The 18,522-nt window shown below is 39.1% G+C and overlaps 1 protein-coding gene across 4 annotated transcripts in view; it reads right to left on the reverse strand.

The window, feature by feature from the left end:
- ITCH (itchy E3 ubiquitin protein ligase) overlaps nucleotides 1-18,522 on the reverse strand; it is a 127,116-nt gene that overhangs the window by 44,694 nt on the left and 63,900 nt on the right. For all 4 annotated transcript variants that reach the window (XM_038369678.2, XM_043495635.1, XM_038369679.2 and 1 more), the window contains 4 exons: nucleotides 13,209-13,251; nucleotides 8,035-8,204; nucleotides 6,045-6,279; nucleotides 450-545 (listed from right to left, as the gene is read on the reverse strand). In XM_038369678.2, coding sequence (XP_038225606.1) covers nucleotides 450-545; nucleotides 6,045-6,279; nucleotides 8,035-8,204; nucleotides 13,209-13,251 — 544 coding nt within the window. The remainder of the gene's footprint in view (nucleotides 1-449; nucleotides 546-6,044; nucleotides 6,280-8,034; nucleotides 8,205-13,208; nucleotides 13,252-18,522) is intronic.

Genomic DNA, 18,522 nt, shown 5'->3' on the forward strand with positions numbered 1-18,522 from the left:
CTATACCTTCTCCCTCTCCACCAACTCTACACAACAGATACAATGCAGATAGCCATTTTTTCCTCTTATTCTCCAAAGATTTAAAAAAAAATAAAAATCTAAGCCTCATCTTCAAGGCACCAGCATGTGCCACTCATATAGGGATAGAGATGGTCCAAAGAAGCACGTGCAAGCTCTTAATCGGGTCACAAAGTCTCCTGGGGTTTATCTACACTAGAAATTTAACTGGAGCTAACCAACATGTTTACACCTGCTAGTCTGGACATTCCACTAGCGTTTGGTATTTACGTTAGGGCTCAGATTAGGACAAACCACAAATGTGTGTGTCCTGGAATAATTGTGTAATATCCAAAGTGTCAGCTAGCTCAAGTTAATAAATAATAAATTAACTGTAGCTAAACTATAGCCTAGACATATCACTGGAGGCTAGATGTCTTCTACAAACTCACCCTGGGGGAAGAGGTTCCGGCCGATCCCATGTTGTTCTTTTTTCAACGTGATCTACGTAGTATACTCGACCATGCTGGTCCACTCTTTGCTCCCATCTAGAATTAAAAAAGGAAATGTTACTCAGCTTGTGCAGTAAGTGGAGTTCTTTGAGATGTGTCCCCCGATAGGTGCTCCACTTCAGGTATGTGTATCCCATGTGCTTTGAATCAGAGATTTTCGGTAGCAGTACCTGTCCAATGCGTGCATGCGCCCTACACATTCTCATGCTCTTTGTCAAGAACATACAGGTCGTCCTTCAGGATAGGTTCAGCCCCCAACTAAAACCTCTCCAACGCATCATCAAGGATCTACAACCTATCCTGAAGGACAACCCATCACTCTCACAGATCTTGGGAGACAGGCCAGTCCTTGCTTACAGACAGCCCCCCAATCTGAAGCAAATACTCACCAGCAACCACACACCACACAACAGAACCACTAACCCAGGAACCTATCCTTGCAACAAAGCCCGTTGCCAACTCTGTCCACATATCTATTCAGGGGACACCATCATAGGGCCAAATCACATCAGCCACACTATCAGAGGCTCGTTCACCTGCACATCTACCAATGTAATATATGCCATCATGTGCCAGCAATGCCCCTCTGCCATGTACATTAGCCAAACTGGACAGTCTCTACATAAAAGAATGAATGGGCACAAATCAGACGTCAAGAATTATAACATTCAAAAACCAGTTGGAGAACACTTCAATCTCTCTGGTCACTCGATTACAGACCTAAGAGTGGCTATCCTTCAACAAAAAAGCTTCAAAAACAGACTCCAACGAGAGATTGCTGAATTGGAATTAATTTGCAAACTGGATACAATTAACTTAGGCTTGAATAGAGACTGGGAATGGATGAGTCATTACACAAAGTAAAACTATTTCCCCATGGTATTTCTCCCCCCCACCCCAGCCCGCACTGTTCCTCTGATATTCTTGTTAACTGCTGGAATTAGCCTACCTGCTTGTCACCATGAAAGGTTTTCCTCCTTTCCCCCCCCGCTGCTGGTGATGGCTTATCTTAAGTGAGCACTCTCCTTACAGTGTGTATGATAAACCCATTGTTTCATGTTCTCTGTGTGTGTGTATATAAATCTCTCCTCTGTTTTTTCCACCAAATGCATCCGATGAAGTGAGCTGTAGCTCACGAAAGCTTATGCTCTAATAAATTTGTTAGTCTCTAAGGTGCCACAAGTACTCCTTTTCTTTTTGCGAATACAGACTAACACGGCTGCTACTCTGAAACTTGAAAAAACTGTAAACGAAGGGTCCACCATTAAAGCGCCCATTTCCCTGACTCTTCAGGCAGAAACAATGGCCAACAAGAATGGCACTTTCAATGTCAGGGGAAGAAGAGAACAGGTGGCCATTGGCTCAAAGGGGGTTTTTATGAGACAGTTAGGGAGCAAGTTTAGTTCCTATACCAGAGTAGGGTTCCTAACTGGAGGGAAAAGGTGCATCAATTCTTTAAGGAATCTTACTTTTGTGGGATGAGCAAACACTGAAAAATCCCTCAGTTGAGGAATAAAAGGTTATTGTAGCCACTAAAAGAACCTTGACAGAAGAGAAACAATCCTGAGTTTTTTAATTCCAACAGGTAAACCAAGGACAGCTGAGATGGGAGAGTGAACAGTGGAAAGCTGTCATGAAATCTCCTTCATTTCTGAAGATAACACTTTCGTGTGGATGTTTTTCTAGTATTCAATAGTACCTTTCACACCTCTGCAGAATAGAAAGTCTCCAAGAACCATCAAACTCTGAGATGAGGAATCTCCAGGTTGGAATGAAGAGTCTGAACAAAGTTCTGAGATAGCAAATGGGGAATGGGCAGAAGACTCCATGCTGGACAAGAACTGAGACAAATTAGGTAAGGATACTAGATTGGTCTTACCCACGTTGGAACAATCAATATGATTTTGGCTCAGTCTCATTTGATATTGATCAACGATCAGTGGCATTGGAGGAAATACATAGTGGAGACCTCTCCACCAAGGAACAAGGAAGGCATCCCCGAGGAACTGAAGGCCAAAGCTTCCTCTCAAGCAGAGCTTTTTGTATTTCCCGTTGGCGGTGGTAGCATACAGGTCTTGAAGTGCCCAAGCCAGAAAAATGTGATTGAGAACCCCCAATTCCAGTTCCAATTCATAACCACAGGAGAAATGTCGGCTGGGAGAGTCTGCCATGGTGTTTTGTAGGAGACAGGCTTTTTTGAAATAGGCTCTTTATGAGGAGAACTAGTACTCTTCGTTTTATGAGTCCTTCCAGTAATCTATGACTGTCTGTCCTGCAAAGGCCTGGGTGAATGCAGCGTGGAGATTGACAAAGCACTGATCTCACTTGGAGGCCAATGTACAAAGAAGTTCTCTTGGGCTGGATTTGAGGCCATCACTAGAAACCTGACTCTAATCTCCCAGTTTTTATTAGCTCTGCTTTTAAAGGCTGAGCAGATACTACACTTTTGAGGGAAGTATGTATCCCACAAACAGCGAATACACCAGGAATGTCCAACAGACTCTCAGCAGGTGAGGCAGCACTTAAATCCTGGAGATCCTGACATATCCCGGAGATGAACCCCCAGGATTAAAATAAGCATAAAACAAGCTTCACACAAAAAATAAAGTGCAAGCATAAGTTAAACGAGAAGTAAATAACTACATTAAAACTAGCAGATTCTAAAGCTAAACTTCAAGTAGTAGATGCTGTCATAGGCTGAGGTAGCTGGAAGGAACTGAGGGTGGTTCGCCCATGAAGCCCCAGGTCTTTGGTACCGGGCATAAGGATATGTGCAGGATGAACAGATACTACCATCAAAAATCTCTGATCAAAGGCTCATGGGGCGCAAGCACAACTGAAGTGGAGCACCAAGATGGACACTACTCGAAGAACAACTGTGTGTTTCTAGTTTCAGGTAGAAAATTATTCAAATTATGCATTTGCAGTTTAAAGCTAACAGAAATACTATAATTACTTTGTATAAAGTATTTATTATTTGCAAAGCACTTTTATAACTAGTATCTTGTTCACTGGATCTATTAAAACTGTGTACAGGGGACAGTGGTACAATATAATACTTAAAAAGGGGAATTTAAAAGGAAATATTTTCAAACGCTTCAAAAGCAGAATGAACAACAATCAAATTCCAAATATTGGGTAGAATTCCATCCCTAGCCTAAGCACTAAGAGAGCTAACATCCCATATCTGAAGTGTGCGTCACAAAGATGACAGAAGTCAATTAGGAGCAATTAGTCTGAATCCAATTTTTATCCATGTCATGTCAGTGACACTGGATCCATAATATGAAAAGAGCAAGCTGGCACATAAACCCGAATAAAACTTTGCAGACACTGTAATTAGGAGCTGAACTATTTTAAAATTTTAAATTTTATCACTAATTCTCTATATGCACAGCGAGATAATGTAAATATCTGAAAGAATAGGAGGGTGACAAAATGGCAGGAAATGGAAAAGAACGACAAACTGCATACAGCTCAGTTTATTCACAGTAAACTAACAGAATGGTTCAGAACTGTAGGGAAACTATTCTAGCCCAGATGCTGAGGCTCTAAGATCAGCATAATGTAGACATCTAGTTATTTAGTGCAGTGCAGCAAACTTCAATGCAATTTTACAACTTGCTATTTAAGCCATATAGCACAAATACTGCTTTATAATTCTGTAAGACACTAAAAATGTTTCTTTGACCCTATGGATACCATCTAGTCTTGAGGTGCTTTATGCCTTCAGGCTAGCTTTGGGTTGTGGCAAAGTCTGGAAAGAGGGTGCCTCTATGGCTAAGGAAGGATGCTTCAGGAAACCCTCCATGAAGATAGTCCAACCCTGCACAGCATCTTCTTTTGACTTGAAACCTGCCCACCTCTCCCAAATGGCTCTCCCATTCTGTTCATGCTGAAGAGTGGCAATGGGTGAATAGCTCACAGCAGAATGAACCAAAGATGAAAACTTCGTAGCATGGAGCCAGGAAGCATCTCTCTGATGAAGAGGAAGTTGCCAGATGTGTGACTGCATGTGAGTGAGAGCATATGGCATTGTCTGCTGTTTGGCAGAGGTCAAAGGATGATTAGGGAAGTGAGAGGAAGAGAAACTGAAAGAGCGGTCAGTGATGGGGCAGGGACAGGAACAAAGAGACAGGGTCCTAAGTTTTCTTGGTAACTTTCCCTAGGTTTGGAGATCCAAAAAGGAGTTAACTCTTGAAAAGACTGAAGTGCTCAGATTAAAACATTTTTTCAAATCCTCTCCTACTTGTTTGTTCTTCTTTTCCCCAACCATTCTATGGGGACTCTTGTACCAGGCTACTACTAAATGTTTTGGTGTACTGGCAACAGAGTGAAATTCAATAAAATCCTCACCTATAAAATGCTAGAAATTTCAGAGATTGGGAATCTAGTAAAATTGCACTTCTTAGCCAGCATCTTGGGAGCTGCTTGATGAATGGGAAAAGCACTGCCGGCAATCTTAGGAGTCCCAAGTCCTTAAACTAGAGCTGGTCTGAGCAGTATTCCAGGATCAACACACCTATGATCTTGGTGCAATAAAAGATATACACAAGACCCTGTTTACTGTGTACATGCCAACTGCATGTAAATTTTGTGGCAACAACAGGTAAATTAAAAAACGGAGCTTTCTATTTAATTAAATTTAAAAATGAATAATACAATCAGAACAGCTGTACCCCATGTGTTATAGTTTTTGTCATTAAATTCAATTTTATTAAGTCTCTAAATGTTCATGTTGCCACAGATTTTTGCAGACAGCACATATCTGCATCACAGAAGTTGTCAGTGGGTAATTGGTTATACAGCATTTGGGAATTTTAACATCTGAAGAATGAGTCAACCTGGTATTCGGGAATAAGTACAATAGCTTTACGTTTCTGCTGAAATTATCAGCAGTGATAGTCGAGGTTGACATTTCCAATACTATCATTTGATTTCAGAGTTTACATTCAAGTATGGTGAATGGGGCAGTTCACACTCTCAGAGGTATTGTTTCAGGCTGTCTACAGATTAAGGCAGGCAACACTTCATAAATTACACTGCTCATCTTGGAAAGGTTTTCTTCACAATCATGAAGTTTAGATGCGCAGTTTTGAAGAAAAAAAATGCTTACATTCTGAAGCACAATTCTGCAGCAAGGGGTTGATTCTCTGGCAAATTCTACAACTGAAGACTATGCAGGATCATGGCTACAGTGTTCTCAGGAATTGGGCTATTTGGAATTAAGAACTTTAGAATGGCTTCTAGATCCTGATTACCCTAAGCAATAACTGCTTTCCTCAAAATAACAATGATCACATCCTGATTTGAAGACAAAGGTTGCCAGATGAATAAAAGCTCAATAGTTTGAGGGCATGTTATCAAAGAGAACAGAAATACCAAACAAATTTAATTTCTTACTTGCATAACCTATGCCTGAAAACCAATCAAGCCACACAGATAGTCTTACCAGGCAAAAATACAGAAGCTGTGGGTGTTTGCAGTACGTGAGATAAAACAGAACTAAACTGTACAATAGTACTGAACTCCTACCCAGGTGGAAGAGGACCTTGACTGACAGTACTGTGTGTCTGAGATGGAGGATTTACTGGCTGGACTTGTCTGGATACTGGAGGCGTGGTCAAAGCGGAAGCTGCAGGAACTGTTGTTCCAGCTGTTGCCCCCTCAGGGCTCTGTTCTGAAGGTGCATTTGGAGTTGTACTTGGTGAGGATCCTGCACTGGACTCATCATTTTCTATGGACATAGATGAAGGACCATTGACACATCCTATGAAATCAGAGAAAACAAAAATGGAAGAAAGGTTCTAGTTGGTTTTGTCTCATTATTGTTTAAACCCAAGAAATCTGTTTTAGAAAATTGTTAATCCACACAAAAATAAAAGGCTAGTAAAATAAGTCAGTCAAAAAAGTGTAGGTGTAAAAGCACACATTTTACCTTATTGGAACTCAGAGGCAGTTCTTTCCTACCTTGCAGAAATGCTACATTCCTAGTTGTGTCATGAACCAGCAGACAGCTTTTATATTTCTATGATGGAACATTTCATTATCTTTAAAATAGCAAGTTACCTACTTTCAATAAATATTGAAGGTATGTAAATGAATCCCTTCTTATGTTGCTCAGTTAATTAAACTTTTTTTAACTTCAATTTTATTTTATTTTTTTTTACAAATGAACAATGCAAATTTCCAAAAAAGGAAATTAGACAACATCTATCTGAAAAACTTCACTCGAGAGAAAGAAGAAAAAAAACCCCAACAACAATGGGAGGAAAACTTTAAAGGGAAGCATTCAGAGTTTCAACTTGGTCAGCAGCATATCATTATTTAGGAAAAAACAGAAAAACAAAAATTGTGTTTGATTTGGTCAAGATAAGTAAGTTTAAAAAGTTGAGATGCGCATTCGTTGTATTTTTTTTTAAACAAACACTGCAATAATCTTAACAATGATCTCAGCATTGTAAGAGATAAAAGAGCTGCATTGCTCATGTAGCTATATTAAAATATTATAAATGAGGGATGCAGTGTAGTTTAGTGGATGAAAAAGAAGAAGCCAAGTCTTGATTCAGTCTACTTCCTGAGCTCTTCCTGAGCTGTAGGGGACAGCATTCACTATAGATGCTTTCCTGAGAAGATTCTATGCTGCACCTGGGACTGGCTATTCAATCAAATACTATTCCCACTTCTCAGTGGGCTGCTGGGATGGCCTGGTCTTTGCTCCGATGAGGAAACTGACTCCCACAAACGTCCCTTTAAGAAAAATTGCATTTTTTTCTATAAATATGGTTTTCTAAGCACTTTATCTCTGAATAGAGATTGTATAACACATCATACATACATTTCATAGAAACTACCTACACTTGTCCACAGCTCAAGATAAATGTCTCCTAAGAAACTCTAGGAGGCCACTTAAACTTAACAGAAAAGTCTGAATGTCATGGCCTTTTGTAAGCAACTGGCAGATGATAAAAAGTAACAAGACATCTACTCTATTTTAAGGCAAAAAAAAAAAAATCAAGAATTTGGCAGCCTTTTGCTATTATATGACAGTTTTTGACATTGTAGATGGTCGGATTTGTAACAAACACCCACTGTAATCTACCAGAGCCAATGCTGCTACCTACTCAGGAAGGCTGTTTTAGACACCAATCTTTCCAACATTTACTACCTAGTGTAGTCACATCAAAGTCAATTGGACAGGTCACAGTAGTAAGCATTATCCTTGGTAGTATTTGCATGATCAGGCCCTTTGGGGGCTTTCTGCACTTGTTAGTGGTTGCAATATAGCCATTGTTCTTTCACAGACATGAAATGAGAGATTTCTAATGATAAAAACAGCAATTAAGAAAGAGTGTACAAAGACAGGAAGCAAGATCAATTCTCGGTGGCAGAGCATTTCTTAAGAACTTGTTAAAAAAAATGGGATCAGTACACCTGAGGAAAAGATATTAGAAACGGTCTAAATAGAAATAGAATGCAACTTACAAATAGCTTTTAAATGGATGTTTGGCACTGGAATACATACCAGCTGCAGAAGAGGGTCTACGAGGAGTGGGTGGAGGTGGTCGGGAGGGCCTGGGAGGCCTAGCAGGTTTAAAGACCCCATTTGTGAGTAACGGAGAATCACTGCCATTAACAGACCTGCTTTCACTGGATCCTGCATCCTCATAGCTTTCAAGGCCATTTGCATTAGCCCTTTGTGGGGGGAAAAATAGAAACAAGAATTCTTAGGAATTTGTAGAAGATATTAGAACTGAAAAATTAAACTATTATGGCTTTAAATAGAGGAAATTCTGAAAAACTTATAGGTTATAAACATATTATACAAAACAAAATTTTTGTACAATATGTTTACATATTTGTTATAGCAATAAACCTCTTCACAGTCCAGACATACAACTATACAGAATTTAAGTTGGTTGCAATATATATCTAACAGGAATCATTTGTAGATAAGTTTAAACAGAGGTAAAGAAAAGCAAGAGGCCATGTTTGGAAGGATGGAATAGGAATACTGGAAACAGCAGAAGAGATGGGGATTGGAAATCTGTATAAAATTCTCCGTTTGCTTTCAAAACTTTTTTTTTTTAATTTAACGATTTTCACACCAGTGTGAACACATCTTATAAAAATCACAGATTTGTACTAGGATACTGATGAGATTTTTCAGCATAACCTTAATAAATAAAGTAATCCATCATCAGAAGAAATACTTATGAATTAAACATACGAGTTTATGTAAAGGGAAATTAATACATGGAAAGCACAATTTAGAGTTATTTTCAGTATTTGCATGTTACACTTATACAATATTTGCATTTCTCTAGTGCCATTTTATAGATCTAAAAGATCTTAATAAAAATTAAGGAATTAAGAAATCATTCCTGAAAAGCAGTCGTCATCCCCATTTTTCAGATTGTTTAATACACAGTGCCTAAATTTATCAAAATAAACAAAAAAACCTTTGTTAACTTAGACTTAAGGTTGCTAAGTGAAATTCAAGAGAAGATGCACTGGAAACACTTGTTTAACAATATTAAATAGTAGGGAAATCACAAACCAAGATTATGTAAAACAATCCTGACACTAAATGTAACATTTCTGTTATATCAGAGAAATTTACTTGTAAATATAGCCTCTGTAATAAACCAAACTAACTGCACTCTTTTAAAACACCAATGTAATTTCCTTGACAATGGATTGCTGAGGGGTTTGGAAAAGGAAATAAGAACTTCATTTCCAAAGGGATCACATGACAATTCTATAATCCGACAACTGAACTGCCATAGGTAGTGTTTGTGCCCCCTTCTGATACAAGGATCTTCCCAAGGTACTAATAATTTGTGAAGCTCCTTCCATCAGAAATGGAAAAAGCATTAATGAGGAAGCATTAGAGAAAGCCACAAAATACTCAAAAGAATTTGTAACGTGCTCCTACTGGCTGCTTTAATTTGAAACCTTCTTTGTTATGGGTAACAATATGGCATTGCTTTATGTTTGAATTGTGAAGTTCTGTTAAACCTTAAGACGACACAAATTTTTAAGATGTATTGGCCATCATACCAACTGGTCATCACGCTGATTTGACAACTATTATGTGATGGCATCCCTGCATAACCTCCAACAAATGAGATTATTTACAAAAACAGAAATTAAGGGGAATTGGTTTATAACAATCACAACAGTGGAGTTAAAATACACATATATAAATATAAGAACTATGTTGAAAGAATGTTAAGGTTGCAAGTCAAGCACTGAAAGTTAGTAAATGCCAGAAAAATTAGTATCTGTACAACTTTAATTTGTCCCCTTATGTATATGTTGGGGAGAACTTGGTCCTCCTGGTTTCCAGGACAGTGCTCTGAACACAAGAGACCACACTTTCTATCTTGAACTGTTGCTCTGTGCCTATCATGTAGGAGACTGAATGGGCCTTGGCAACACGCTCAGAACATACTGCATTTAAGACCTCCGTGGGCCTGGTCCTAGGGTGACCAGACAGCAAGTATGAAAAATCAGGACAGGGGAGGCGGGTAACAGGAGCCTATATAAGAAAAAGACCCAAAAATTGGGACTGTCCCTATAAAATCAGGACATCTAGTCACCCTAACTGGACCATTTTCAATGCACATAGTGTTCAAAGATTTTAGCAGCAAGCTCTTTAAAGTCTATACTTAGCATGTACACATTTCAAATCATCAGAGGCTTATAATTCGGATGTATCTGGGTGGTTTTTCACAGGGACAGCAAAGGCACTTCTCCCTGGCACAGTCCCTGTGCCAAATTTCAAGTGGTTGCTTTAAAGCACTGAGGCACTTGTGCTCCTCAGAAAAATGGGTAGAAAAACATAACAGGGGCTAAATTACCTATTTTTTCTTAACCTTAATTTTGGAAATGGTTGAACTGTTTTTCTGAAACTCTCCAAAAAAAATTCAGCCTGAGGCAGAAATCAAGCATAGAAAATTTCAGCCTGAATTATTCAAATCTGACAAAATTACAAGCAACTGAAAACAGGGACTTATGGAAAATGTTTGACAACTTTAACGGCAGGTTTCACTGCCTCTGCCTATCATGAATTTTCAAAAACTTTTACATAAGCCATAATTCAGTTATAAATGACTCAATAAACTGAAGACCTTTTTTGTACCAGATATTAGAATTGCTGCTATATAAACTAATCAGACCCTACACTTCTGAAAATAAAATTCTGTAAATGTAGATTGTTCATTGACCAGTATGGATGGGTCAGAATAAGTTTTATAGTGGACCACTAGTTGCAATCTCATCTAGGGAATCATAACCAAGTATCTCTATAATAAACATACTATTTGCACACTTGGAATTTTTTATTCAAAAAAAGAAACAGAGGCTAGGAACGGAAGTTGTATTTCACAAGATATGTGGAATCAAGCCTAATTATGTACGTTTGACCTAAATATACAGCACTACTTTTGCTCTGTTTCAGGGACAGTGCTCATGATAATTTAAGTTACTATGCCTTATTGCCCTCAAAGAATTTAAAAATAAGTGACTATTTGATCATGTGCTAATCAACAGTGATTTGAAATTTACTAGAGTTAAAGCCTAGTTTTTGCTCAGTCCCAGAACACATTACTTGGGTTTTGAACATTAAGGTCAAGAGCATTATATTTTATCCTCTTGCATACATTATCAAAATCAGCCTGGGATGAGGAGTATGATGTATAAAAAGATGTTATTTGATATATAAGAACACCTACGCTACCCACACATTCTGAATCAGTTCATTATATAAGCAACACATAGGCTGTCCCACGATAAACCCTCACTGAGCATCATATAATTGTAGCTGGTATGGAGATTGTTTAAGTAATTCAGATGCTCATATATTTGATAAAAGCAGCTCTCAGAGGGCAGAGAGGTCCTTCTGTTTGGAGGCATACAGAACATATGCCTCAGCAGCAGAGATGGCTTTCAACATATGATAGGATGAAATGTAGCCTTGATACCTAAGAAGGAAAACGTCCCCTTTATGCATCCAACTGGTTCAAAATGCAATAGCTTGTCTACTGAACACAGTCAATTTCAAAGTTTCAGTTCTTTGTCTTCAGAGCCCTCACAGAACTGGCCCCAGATGTTGAAAGAGATGGTTTCAATAAGTTCAAGATCTCCTACAAAAACTGTATTGTATTGGAACAATGGACACACTTGTTTCAGTTTAATCTAAATCAATTAGGAGCAGGATTAAACTAAACCAAAAAACAAACAAACAAACATTTTAAAACTATATTAAGAATATCAACAACATGAGTTTGCACTGATTTAACTAAACCAGCTTATTTAAACCAGAGCAGGTCTGTGTATGGATAAGGCCCAAGACGTGGGAGAAGAAAGAATTGGCCAAATCAGTTACACAGGCACAGCCTTGTGAACTCACAGCCATTAATCTCAGCAAGGTCTGGGATTCATTCAATCGTTAAGTACTTACCAGTTTAACAATACAAGGCAGCAGAAGGAAACCTGTTTTTTGGGTTTGTTTTTTTTTGGAGGGGGCTTGTAACTCAGGAACCTCTTGGTCAAATGAAGCCAAATTTGGATCACTAATAAGACCATAAGAATGGCCATACTGGGTCAGACCAAATGTCCATCTAGCCCAGTATCCTGTCTTCCAACAGTGGCCAATGCCAGGTGCCCCAGAGGGAATGAACAGAACAGGTAATCAAGTGATCCATCTTGTTGCCCATTCCCAGGTTCTGACAAACAGAAGCTAGGGACACCATCCCTGTCCATCCTGGCTAATAACCATTGATGGACCTATCCTCCATGAACTTATCTAGTTCTTTTTTGAACCCTGTTATAGTCTTGGCCTTCACGACATACTCTGGCAAGGAGTTCTGCAGATTGACTGTGCGGTGTGTGATAAATGAGGTGTGACACAAAATATTTCCTTTTGTTTGTTTTAAACCTGCTACCTATTAATTTCATTTGGTGACCCCCTAGTTCTGGTGTTATGAGAAGGAGTATCAACAACACTTCCTTATTTACTTTCTCCACACCAGTCATGATTTTACAGACCTCTATCATATCCCCCATTAGCCATCTCTTTTCCAAGCTGAAAAGTCTAATGCTACCTTACCTCATTAGACAAACCAAATTTCAAAAGCAATCCAAGTAACTGTTAGGATTTTAGAGCACTTACAAAAGTAGAGCTTTAAAGTATGCAAAATGGCATAAATGGAAACCCTCAAGCAGTTTTTCTGTATTGTCGAAAAAAATACAGAAAAAAAATGCACTTTTTCTTAAATACCATTCTCATTTTGGGTCCCCCAAAGATTTTGTGGATGACATATTACCTGGGTGAAACTCAGACTGAAACCATTTTGACCTGTATCACATCAACAGTCTGATCTCTAGCTCTGTGCAGAAAACCCCCACATAGAATGGAAAATTTTTGAATAGTGGCTATTTTTTTCAGGATTTGTCTCTGCAACCTCTAGCTCGAATGATCTCAAATTTGGACTACTAACCTTACCCTGCACTCTTCCACGGTCCACCTAACTTCAAAAGGAATCCAACTGAGCATATTGATTTTAGAGTACTTAGAAAGGTTGACCTTTAAACAAAAGTCATAATGCAAGCTTAAGTATAATGATGACACTGCACGGCTAGAATAATCTAAAAGCAGCACATGAACAACTCAGGCAAGAAATGAACTCCTACCTTGTGTCGTTTCTTGCTCTGGAACCATCGTTCTGTGTGGGACCTTAACACCAGAAAAAGAAAAGCAATGAACTTATTTAGTGTAGATTTCAAGGTAGAAAATAGACTTCAACACTCAGATTCATTTCTAATGTTGAGGTTAAATGAAGAGCACCTTCCTATTTGTGAAAGCTTCTTTCACACAAATCTACGTACCAGTCACATTTTAAGCTATTAGTACTGAGGAGCACAAGAAAAGAGCAATAATATATTCTTTCCCCTCAAAGATGTAACACAGATTCTGAATATTCTTCAGCTACTTTGTGATATTGCCAACTGCACAAGTTCCAATCATGAGAAATCACTTTTGTTTCCTATCCCCATGACAGATTCAAGCAACCTTTCACCACCAAACTCCACCTTGCAGAGCTATTTTTAATGTCCTTCTCTCCCTGCTCTCCAGGTGGCAGGATAAGACAGCAGAAAGAAAGCTGCACTTCTGGAATTTTTCCTCTACTTCATGGATTCCTCCCTTGGTGACAACAGGTGTGGGGTTGGTTCCTGCTGCTTTGCTGAGCCTCCTCTCTGGTGCTCTCTTAACCTGGGCCCATCGCTCTGTAGGTTACTCAGAGAGAAGAACAGAGGAACCATTGAGAGCTTTAGCAGTTGGCTACTCTCCAAAGAGAACAGCAGTTCCTGGTGGCCTCAAACAGAACTGTAGCATATCAGCCTAAACTCCAGAGTTTCTTTTAGCTCTTCATGCAACTGCCTTATACAAATCTGGCCCCAAAGCACAGCACTTGTGATACTGCGAGTTGGCAGTACTGACTGCACATTAGCCTATGTCTGGCTTCCACAGAGAAATATGAAGTTAACCAAATGCTCAGATACCACTATGATGGGGACAATATAAAAAAAAAATATAGGTAGAAATAAGCACATATGTAAGATAATATATTAATTTAATGAGATCAAGAAAGCAAGCAATTGTAATTCCAAGAACAGAAAAAACACATTACTTTATATATATAGAATATTGCAAGTACTTTCCACAACTACATATATCTGTTCCCTTAGAGTGCATAATAACAAAGTATTGGTTACTTTTCCTCCTCTCAAAAAATGGCCCTTCATATTTATGTTTTTATCTTCTTAGTTTCCAATAATATCTGAATCTAAACAAGAGTGTGTTCCTCTACAGCCTTGCTCTTCCTAGTTGATCCTGCAGTGAAGTTATAACACTGAATGTGTAACTTAAGTCACCTGTAGGTCTATGGATTGGGAACTAAGCAGACGACGACTATTTTTCTTGAAGGATCAGCAGGGGGGAGAGCTTTTATTCAACGAAAGATCCAAAATAATAGTGTAACTTGATGCTTGTGGGGAGCAGGTGGGAAGTCAAACCCAAGACCTGAGCGTCCACTGCCTGAGATAAAAGACCTGGGTCTGTTAGCTCAAAGCCCTTAGTGCGCTCAAAAAAATCTGTATGTATGGTCCAGCTACTAGAGGGGGACAGAGCACCATAGTCTATAAACCTGGGTTACAACACAAAGGAGAAGACAAATATACTATGCATTTTAATTTTTAAAACATTTTTTTAAAGTTAGAGGTCTTTAAAGAATCTCATTAAATCAATCAATCAAGTAAAGCACGTTAGATATTTGTTTCCTTCTTTCTCCCCCCAGCAAGCCTTTAAGAATAGAATAGCTGACGTCTGCCAATAACATGAGGTGACTTTCTAAAACATTGGAAAGAATCCTTGATTTTATTCTTGACTTGTCTAAAAAGAATGAATAGTTAATTCACTGTCTCCATGAAGAATATCAAAGCAAAGTTTGTTTACTCTAATTTGAATAAAAAAGGAACCCAAATTAAAACTATAATGAAGATTCTCTATCAAGAGATTCATTTCAATTAATCCATTTCAAACATTACCAAGGCACAGCCGTGAAGAACACAAACTAATAAGGAGCAATAACTGGAAGGAATAGCTGCCAAAAACAAGGAGGAAAATTAATGTCAATGGCACCTATTTTTAAATGTATTTTTTTGCTGAGTTATGAAAAGGCATGCATGAAATCTCACTGTTCTAAATCTAGGCTCTAAGTTTGCTTAGGAAAGCAGAAATCTCTTTCAGAATTAAGAACTCAGCATTAGTCTCATTACTTTGGTAGAATGAGCCAGCTAAGTCAGTTTTATACAGCCCTACATAAAAAAATATAGGGTCACCAAGTTAGTCAAGGTGGACTTGAGATTAGAAGACTGTTTTGGCTGATCTACTCCCATGCTATGATACAGATAACGTTTGTACAGTGAAGACCTAACTATGTGAGCTGTAGCTCACGAAAGCTTATGCTCAAATAAATTTGTTAGTCTCTAAGGTGCCACAAGTCCTCCTTAACTCTGATAAAGGACTCACAAGTGGCATCGTGGGCTTCATGTTTACTGATTACTGTAACAAACATGCTCCACTGAAAAGTATAATGATTTTTTTGTTGTTGACCTCTTGCCCTGCAAACTGAGCCTGGGCTATCCAGCTTATATAGCAATACATTTAACACCTGTGCAGTCCATTTTACTACCGACATTGGTGTAACTGTTTGGAACTTAACAGTTCCACTGATGAAGCACAAGATGGAAAAGATTCCAGCTCACTTAATCATAGCTGTATAGGTTCTGTAGGATTAAAGGAGTAAAAAGAGAGAATTTATTTCATCACAAAAGTGAGAAGATCTGAATCTAAATACATACAGGAAATAGATCTGCAGAGTAAGGTGGTGTCATTTAACAGTGTCTTAGGGCAGAACCACATTTTTAAAAACCATCAAAAATTCTGCTAGCCTCCAACTCTTAAACACATTAAGCACAGAATTGGCAGCACAGGTAAAATTTTTGAACATTTTACTTCATAGTAGCCCAATATCAAGTTTAGTCATTTATGCTGGTATTTCAGGCTCTGTGCTGTTTCTGACAGGTTTCAGAGTAGCAGCCGTGTTAGTCTGTATTCGCAAAAAGAAAAGGAGTACTTGTGGCACCTTAGAGACTAACAAATTTATTAGAGCATAAGCTTTCGTGAGTTACAGCTCACTTCATCGGCTGCATTTGGTGGAAAATACAGAGTGGAGATTGATATACACACACACAGAGAACATGAAACAATGGGTTTTATCATACACACTGTAAGGAGAGTGATCACTTAAGATAAGTCATCACCAGCAGCAGGGGGGGAAGGAGGAAAACCTTTCATGGTGACAAGCAAGGTAGGCTATTTCCAGCAGTTAACAAGAACATCTGAGGAACAGTGGGGGGTGGGGTGGGGGGGAGAAATAGTTTTACTTTTTGTAATGACTCATCCATTCCCAGTCTCTATTCAAGCCTAAGTTAATTGTATCCAGTTTGCAAATTAATTCCAATTCAGCAGTCTCTCGTTGGAGTCTGTTTTTGAAGCTTTTTTGTTGAAGTATAGCCACTCTTAGGTCTGTGATCGAGTGACCAGAGAGATTGAAGTGTTCTCCAACTGGTTTTTGAATGTTATAATTCTTGACGTCTGATTTGTGTCCATTCATTCTTTTACGTAGAGACTGTCCAGTTTGGCCAATGTACATGGCAGAGGGGCATTGCTGGCACATGATGGCATATATCACATTGGTAGATGCGCAGGTGAACGAGCCTCTGATAGTGTGGCTGATGTGATTAGGCCCTATGATGGTGTCTCCTGAATAGATATGTGAACAGAGTTCGCAACGGGCTTTGTTGCAAGGATAGGTTCCTGGGTTAGTGGTTCTGTTGTGTGGTGTGTGGTTGCTGGTGAGTATTTGCTTCAGATTGGGGGGCTGTCTGTAAGCAAGGATTGGCCTGTCTCCCAAGATCTGTGAGAGTGATGGGTCGTCCTTCAGAATAGGTTGTAGATGCTTGATGATGCGTTGGAGAGGTTTTAGTTGGGGGCTGAAGGTGATGGCTAGTGGCGTTCTGTTATTTTCTTTGTTGGGCCTGTCCTGTAGTAGGTGACTTCTGGGTACTCTTCTGGCTCTGTCCATCTGTTTCTTCACTTCAGCAGGTGGGTATTGTAGTTGTAGGAATGCATGATGAAGATCTTGTAGGTGTTTGTCTGTCTGAGGGGTTGGAGCAAATGTGGTTGTATAGTAGAGCTTGGCTGTAGACAATGGATCGTGTGGTATGATCTGGATGAAAGCTAGAGGCATGTAGGTAGGAATAGCTGTCAGTAGGTTTCCGATATAGGGTGGTGTTTATGTGACCATCGCTTATTAGCGCCGTAGTGTCCAGGAAGTGGATCTCGTGTGGACTGGTCCAGGCTGAGGTTGATGATGGGATGGAAATTGTTGAAATCCTGGTGAAATTCCTCAAGGGCTTCTTTTCCATGGGTTCAGATGATGAAGATGTCATCAATGTAGCGCAAGTAGAGTAGGGGCATTAGGAGATGAGAGCTGAGGAAGCGCTGTTCTAAGTCAGCCATAAAAATGTTGGCATACTGTGGGGCTATGCAATGGCCATGCAAAATAAAACCATACACATAGAAATGAGAGGAAAAGGACACAGTGAAGGGAAAAGGAAAAAAATATGCAGTGTAGACAAAAAAGTTGGCAGAAATAAAGTCAATCAGCATATATGCTATGAGTGCAGGAGACTGGACTAGATGACCTCTCAAGGTCCCTTCCAGGTCTGTATTCGCAAAAAGAAAAGGAGTACTTGTGGCACCTGAGAGACTAACAAATTTATTAGAGCATAAGCTTTCGTGAGCATCCGATGAAGTGAGCTGTAGCTCACGGAAGCTTATGCTCTAATAAATTTGTTAGTCTCTAAGGTGCCACAAGTACTCCTTTTCTCATTACACAAAGTAACACTATTTCCCCATGTTATTTCTCCCCCCCCACCCTACCCCCCACTGTTCCTCAGATATTCTTGTTAACTGCTGGAAATAGCCTACCTTGCTTGTCACCATGAAAGGTTTTCCTCCTTTCCCCCCCCTGCTGCTGGTGATGGCTTATCTTAAGTGAGCACTCTCCTTACAGTGTGTATGATAAAACCCATTGTTTCATGTTCTCTGTGTGTGTATATCAATCTCCCCTCTGTATTTTCCACCAAATGCATCTGATGAAGCGAGCTGTAGCTCACGAAAGCTTATGCTCAAATAAATTTGTTAGTCTCTAAGGTGCCACAAGTACTCCTTTTCTTTGTGCTGTTTCTGATATTGTTCCTAGAAGTCCGAACATAAAAATTAATTTCCCTATCTAATTTTTCCTCTTTTCATTTATAAGCATACATTTTTTAATTTAGCGAGTGAACTCTGTGCTCAGGAAAGGGAGAAACTAGAAGC

Source organism: Dermochelys coriacea, chromosome 13, assembly GCF_009764565.3.
Source record: "Dermochelys coriacea isolate rDerCor1 chromosome 13, rDerCor1.pri.v4, whole genome shotgun sequence".
Classification (NCBI taxonomy): Eukaryota; Metazoa; Chordata; order Testudines; family Dermochelyidae; genus Dermochelys; species Dermochelys coriacea.